The sequence below is a fragment of the Notolepis coatsorum genome, assembly GCF_963971535.1.
Source record: "Notolepis coatsorum genome assembly, chromosome: 19".
Lineage (NCBI taxonomy): Eukaryota > Metazoa > Chordata > Actinopteri > Aulopiformes > Paralepididae > Notolepis > Notolepis coatsorum.
The window spans coordinates 17885784-17893343 of record NC_140183.1 but is presented as its reverse complement, the minus strand read 5'-3'; the positions used below and the strand labels follow the sequence as shown (position 1 = coordinate 17893343).

The 7560-nt window shown below is 40.4% G+C and overlaps 1 protein-coding gene across 2 annotated transcripts in view; it reads left to right on the top strand.

Moving 5' to 3' along the window:
* The window catches only part of thbs3a (thrombospondin 3a), a 64969-nt gene extending 60073 nt beyond the window's left edge, over positions 1-4896 (top strand). For both annotated transcript variants that reach the window (XM_084336966.1, XM_084336965.1), the window contains exons 22-23: positions 1447-1586; positions 2939-4896. In XM_084336966.1, the coding sequence (XP_084193092.1) occupies positions 1447-1586; positions 2939-3000 (202 nt within the window). In that variant the 3' untranslated portion in view covers positions 3001-4896. The remainder of the gene's footprint in view (positions 1-1446; positions 1587-2938) is intronic.
* Positions 4897-7560: the final 2664 nt, after the last annotated feature.

The window sequence follows — 7560 nt, the reverse complement described above, 5'->3', positions numbered from 1 at the left end:
TCTCTCTCTCTCTCTCTCTCTCTCTCTCTTCTTTGTCCTCTCAACCTCCCCTCGCTCGCCCATCACTTATTACCAAAGCAACAAGCTCTCAAGCCAAACTGCTCATTCTGAAGGCTCCGCTCCACAAAGCCGCTCTCAACCCAGACATGTGGTGGTGGACAGCGGGTACATCCCCCGTACGGCCCCCGTTCTCACCTCTTGTGACCATAATAATAATAATAATAATAACTTTATTTATATAGCACCATTCATACAGAAACAAACTAAACAAAAGGATAATGAAATAAATAATAATAATATCAAAATTAGACGGTAAAGAATAAGGACAACATTTAATAACCGTAAAATAACGAATACAATTATAAAAACTATAATAAAATATTTAAGTAAAAATAATAGAAATAAAGAAAAATAAGACAATAAATATAATAATTAATTTAAAACAAAAAGGTACGTTTGAGTCGCTCGGTTGGCACCATGCCCCTAATCCGAGCCGCTGAAGACATATCACCATGAGGCCATATCACCATGAAGCCATATCATGAAGCCATATCACCATGAAGCCATATCACCACGAGGGCAATATCACCATGAAGCCATATCACCATGAAGCCATATCACCATGAAGCCATATCACCATGAAGCCATATCAACATGGAGCCATATCACCATGAAGCCATATCACCATGAAGCCATATCACCATGAAGCCATATCACCATGAAGCCATATCACCATGAAGCCATATCACCATGAAGCCATATCACCATGAAGCCATATCACCATGAAGCCATATCACCATGAGGCCATATCACCATGAAGCCATATCACCATGAAGCCATATCACCATGAAGCCATATCACCATGAAGCCATATCACCATGAAGCCATATCACCATGAAGCCATATCAACATGAAGCCATATCAACATGAAGCCATATCACCATGAAGCCATCATGAAGCCATATCACCATGAAGCCATATCACCATGAAATCACCATGAAGCCATTGGGGGAAATCGGGAGAGTGCATTCATAAATAACAAATCACTTCCTGTTGTCTTGGATTGGATCTGGTGGTCATATGGTTTCTGGCAGCCATATGGTTTCTGGCAGCCATATGGTTTCTGGTGGTCATATGGTTTCTGGCGGTCATACGTTATGTTTGGCCTGATGGTGGCGCTAGAGGAAAGGTCATGGAGTCACCAGAATCAATAGGTTTCTTCCTCTAGGGGGCATGAATGTGCACCCCAAATTGTAAACGATTTGAATGAAAGCTATTCGAGTTGTCACGTCAATCCATAATATCCTGGTGAAGAAATAACCAACTTTAACTTTACATTTCAATGCATATATTTTACGCATTCAAAATATTTTATATGTTTGCTAGTTGGTTGTGTGCTGCAGGGTAAAGGTTGCTAGTTAAATTCCTCTGGGTTGTGTGCTGCAGGGTGAAGCTGTACGAAGGGACGAAGATGGTGGCCGACTCCGGCGTGGTGATTGACACCTCGATGAGGGGCGGGAGGCTGGGGGTATTCTGCTTCTCCCAAGAAAACATTATCTGGTCCAACCTGCGCTACCGCTGCAATGGTAAGTAACACCATTCACACACCAACTACTAACTTATATGAATGAATACATGTTTTATGATATAGTGTCCTATCCCACATGGTATTATAGGACACCTTTTACAACAGATTAATAATAATAATAATCCATAGTACACCATCTTCCATTACATGAAAATAGCTTCCAGCATTACTGTGAGTTTCACCAGACCTCTCCTGGCAGAGCCTGAGTGTGGCCAGCAGTAGCAACCCCCACCAGACCAACTCGCATCAGACCAAAATAAAGAATTTAAACAAAGTGTAATACTGGGGCAGCTGGCTAGTGTAGAGGTCTACGCACTCACCTACCACTACAGACCCTAACCCAGAGACCCAGGTGTCAGTGGTACTTTACCCAGAGACCCAGGTGTCAGTGGTACCTCTGACTTGGTCAGTCGCAGGCCGTGCTTGATGGTGGGAAGCCGGTGGGGTATGTCTGGGAGTGTTGCATTTATTTAGCATTTATTTAAAAATGTTTGGACTTTATGGTGTTCTTGTTTTGTTCTTGACTTATTGTGATTGACTTGTTTAAAGAAGACGTGTCCGGCCCATGGGGACATTAACGTGTGTTGTCGGGCCTTACAAATACATTTGATTTTATTTTATTTGTAAGAGTTCTGGTGTTGTCATGCTGGTCTGGTGGAAGGGGAGGGGCTTCACGTCTCTATAAATAGGGTCCCATGGTGGTCTGGCGGAAGGGGAGGGGCTTCACGTCTCTATAAATAGGGTCCCATGGTGGTCTGGCAGAAGGGGAGGGGCTTCACGTCTCTATAAATAGGGTCCCATGGTGGTCTGGCGGAAGGGGAGGGGCTTCACGTCTCTATAAATAGGGTCCCATGGTGGTCTGGTGGAAGGGGAGGGGCTTCAGGTCTCTATGAATAGGGTCCAATGGTGGTCTGGTGGAAGGGGAGGGGCTTCACGTCTCTATGAATAGGGTCCCATGGTGGTCTGGTGGAAGGGGAGGGGCTTCACGTCTCTATGAATAGGGTCCCATGGTGGTCTGGTGGAAGGGGAGGGGCTTCACGTCTCTATAAATAGGGTCCAATGGTGGTCTGGCGGAAGGGGAGGGGCTTCACATCTCTATAAATAGGGTCCCATGGTGGTCTGGCAGAAGGGGAGGGGCTTCACGTCTCTATGAATAGGGTCCCATGGTGGTCTGGCGGAAGGGGAGGGGCTTCACGTCTCTATGAATAGGGTCCCATGGTGGTCTGGTGGAAGGGGAGGGGCTTCACGTCTCTATAAATAGGGTCCCATGGTGGTCTGGCAGAAGGGGAGGGGCTTCACGTCTCTATAGCAGTTTTGTTGTAAGATTCTGGTGCTGTTTGTTTTTTCCAGACACGGTACCAGACGACTTCCACCCGTTCCGTAAGCAGGTCCTGATGCACATCCATGTGTGAGACGTGACGTGTGAACAGACAGCCCTCTGGCCACACACGGGTTCCTCACACACAAGCACACGCACACACACACACACAACCACAACCACTGCATCTCATCATTTACATTTTGTCATTTAGCTGAACGCTTTTATCCAAAGCGACTTACAAGTTCTGTACGACAACAAGTCATCAGGAAGGGCACAACTCTATCAGCTGAGTAACAATGTTCATCAAAGGTATCATACTGATACCTAAACTGTGTGTTCGTGTGTGATACGTAAACTGTTTGTGTGTGCGTGCACACATGTGTGTGTGTGTGTGTATGCGTGCATGTGCGTGTGTGTGTGTGTGCATGTGTGTGTGCATGTGTGTGTGTGTGTACGTATGAATGTCTGAAGAGTAAAAGGGGATGTGAAATGTGGAAAGGGGGGAAAAACAAAACAAACAGATTATCATGAAACTGGAAAAGAGTTTGAATAAATGTGCTAACTTGACAAAAACCACGTCTTGTCATCCTGACCTTTGAACCCGAGTCATGTTCCAAGATCTCAAGTTAAGTGTTTATGAATGATGTGTTGAGCGGTGAAACAGTAGCGGATGTGACAGTGGAGCGTACGCACAAGCAACCTATTGTATTGTATCATTAAAAAAATAGTTATCAATCTGAGTTCCTGAAAAGTTAATTCTTTGGTGATGCAGCGTTTTCATGTGCCAGTGGTGTTTACTACAGTAATAGGTCTCTGTGTGTTTGTGTTTACTACAGTAACATGTCTCTGTGTGTTTGTTTACTACAGTAACAGGTCTCTGTGTGTTTGTTTACTACAGTAACAGGTCTCTGTGTGTTTGTTTACTACAGTAACAGGTTTCTGTGTGTTTGTGTTTACTACAGTAACAGGTCTGTGTGTTTGTGTTTACTACAGTAACAGGTCTCTGTGTGTTTGTGTTTACTACAGTAACAGGTCTCTGTGTGTTTGTGTTTACTACAGTAACAGGTCTCTGTGTGTTTGTGTTTACTACAGTAACAGGTCTCTGTGTGTTTGTGTTTATTACACGTGCCTCTCGTAGACATGAATAGATCGCTCTTTGTGATGTAATACAAGAGGACTAGGGGGCCGGTTGCACCAGCTGTACATGCATCCAAATCTAGCCTAGTTATAACATAAGTGCCTATTATTCCAAGTCCTAATTAACACATTACTAAATTAAAGCAGAAAAATGTGCACAAAGTTTTGTTAAAACATCAATCTACTTAGCAACAACATACGGTAGTTATACATGCGCTAGTGCCAGTGTATCATAGCAACAACATAGTTATAAATGATCTAGTGCCAGTGTATCATAGCAAGAACATAGTTACAAATGCTCTAGTGCCAGTGTATCATAGCAACAACATAGTTATAAATGATCTAGTGCCAGTGTATCATAGCAACAACATAGTTATAATTCCCTAGTGCCAGTGTATCATAGCAACATTAGCATAATGTTTAACTGGTGGTATGGTATGACTACTTCTATTAGCATAATGTTTAACTGGTGGTTTGGTATGACTACTGCTATTGGCATAATGTTTAAGGCAAATTTTCATTGTTGCAACTTATTTTTCTGAGCCAAACTACAAGCTGTGTATATATATACACAGTGTGATATAATAGCATAATCAAATCAAATTGTGACATCTAAATCTAAAATCTCTGAAAATGTATTGTTACTCCCCTAGAAGTTATGTATCTGAAGGATATGCCAGAGTACACATGATGCAACCAAATTTAACCAATAGCCGACTAGTTACAAGCTAGCAAGTAGCTACTGAACCTCTAGTAAGGACTTGATGCCTTGGTTTAGGATATAACTGGTGCAACGCAGTGCAAGGGTTTAAATTGCTCCATTATCTGTATGTCTCTTCATTCAACAACACATGAGCTAATGTTACAAGGATGAATGTCAATAAATACTGTACATTCCGGATTTCGTTTTTTTATTTCTTTCAAATGGTCTCATTTAAACATTGAATAAAGGAGTATTTCAACTGTAAACCATGGCCTTGTAGTAGATGATAAACACTAGAACCTCACCATTTGTGTTTTCAAATGTATAGGTTATAACTTGGTCCATCAACCTTCCTAAAAGGGTGTTTCATTTTATAAATCATAAACTTTAATAAAGACGATGAAGGGGAATGTAGTAGTTTTTGTCTTACATAATATACAGTAGGCCATGTCTTTCAGACAAGCCCTCTTGTTGTCAGATTTGTGTGTAACATCAATGCAGTATGTGATTGCATTCGTGAGGGTTTAGTTTAGCATTGCAGTAGCTATTCGCACTGGGGTCCACAAAAAGCTTACATTGTGACCATGCAACATAATACTTACATCATCATAACATATAACATTACAAGTAATCAGGACAAAGGACTAGTACACAACTACACACACACAGACAAGCTCCATAATACAATAATCAAACTATATGAAGTAGCTAACGAATACTTAAATGTAACATTGAAATAATATCATTCTAACATAATGATGTTGTTGCAATGCATCAGTCCCAATACAGTGTATTTGACCCCATAATGACCCCATCACCTTTACAATCACATTTGAAAAACTTAAAAATCTACTTCTCACAACTTTCTTAACTCATTGCAATCATATAAGTCTACAGTATTACTGAATTTAAACCTTCACACATTTCAATAGTTTCTACATATGTTATGAAGATCTGAATCTTTCATGGGTTTATGTGGTAGACTACATTTTATACACGTTTTCAGTAACACAAAAGATTATGTTAACTTGAGCCCTAGCCCTATTTTCTGAAAATCCGCCTAAAAATACATACAAGTAAATGGAAGATTGCTCCACTTCTACAAGGTCCGTTTGCATGTTCTTGGTATCTATGGATCTCAGGGAATGTATTCCCAGTGTCAGAAATATTGTGTCTGTTACCAGGCTTGAGTAAATTGTAATGAACCAAAGGAGAATATAAATTTAAAAAAAAAATCCAATTTTTTTTTCATCTTTGACAGTGAATAACACCATGCTAAAAATGACCAGACATCAATAACTGCCACTGAGCTTGTTCAGCACCTTCTTGAGATCAAGTGTACAAGAAATCTAAGAAAATGAATAAAGGGAAGATGATTAAACAGATGGTTTTGTAGATACAGTACTGAATTCTGCCATCCGGACACATTTTGAAATATAATTTGAAATATTATTATAGAATAATAGCCTATAAATTATCTTATTATGGCCAAGTCGCACATCTATGAATCGGGCCAAATCTCCTCTTTCCAATGGCAGAGTTCAATCTGGATTTAGTATCACCAGGCGTGCAGCAAGAACCGTGAATGAAATCTACTGTAAGTACAGTTACTTTTTTATTATGTAGATTCCTCTGCCATTTTTCATCAAATTGCCATGCCGTTTTTTGCTAGACATTCACAGAAACTAATTTATGCCAATAACATTACATTTTGTGGTAGATAACCCCTAAAAAGAATGTAAATAAAGTAAAAGTAAATAAGTAATTTGATTGACAGGAGCTGGCTTGAGCTGGGTAGTGTCTTTTTTCAAAATTCCAACGCCATTCAAAAGCCCTGGGTCTCCTCTCCTCATATGACTACAAACAAAATGGTGGCGCGCATTACCCTCCGTCGATATTCGCTAGTTTCTGAATACATTTACAAAACTTATATTTCACTAATAACACTTTAACCTATTGGTAAACAAACGTATTGCTGAAGATATACACTTTGACTGCTGTTTTGACAGGGTTAGGGTCTTTACTCTTGGCTACATTTGAAAAGAAAATGCAACATTAATTCATACAGTCTGTAGAGATTATCAGTCATAAAGACTGATAATAATAATAATAATAATAATAATAATAATAATAATAATAATAATAATAATAATAATAATAATAATAATAATAATAATAATTAAAAAAAAATCATTCAAATTCCAAAGGCAGCATTTGCACCTAGCCTGAGAGCCTAATCCCAGAGAGGTGATATTACCTCAGGCCTGCATATTGGCTCAAGACGCTCCCATTTCTCTTTTGGGATTTATCCCACAAAAGCTGCTCTCTGATCTTCACTCCTGATGGGCGGGGGGGCGTCGCATCTCCCTGGGATGGGGAGGCCGGGACGAGTGCAATATTGGGAGGGCATCGTACAACAGTGCACCACACCCCGCGCCTGCCTGGCCCGGGGAACACACACCCTGACAGCTGTGGAAGACAAAAACGTTAGTAACTATGGACTTATGGCCACTATAGCTAAAAAAAATACTTCAACCCGTCACAATTTTTATTGCATTTTTATTGAGTCCGTGCCTGAGGTGGGATTGGGAACGTGTGTTTTCTCAAAGGTTTAACTACTAGTGCACTATCAAATGTAGTGATCAGAAATACGATCATTTGAGGTATTTTTCTCCAACAAATTACAATGGTATAATTATGACCCAAAAGGCACCCTTCTCAGAGAACCTCCCAGTAGCCAATTATAAGGGGGAAAAGCAAGTTATGACTATAGCCTTAGAAAGCATATTAGCCATACATGAAAGGAGAATA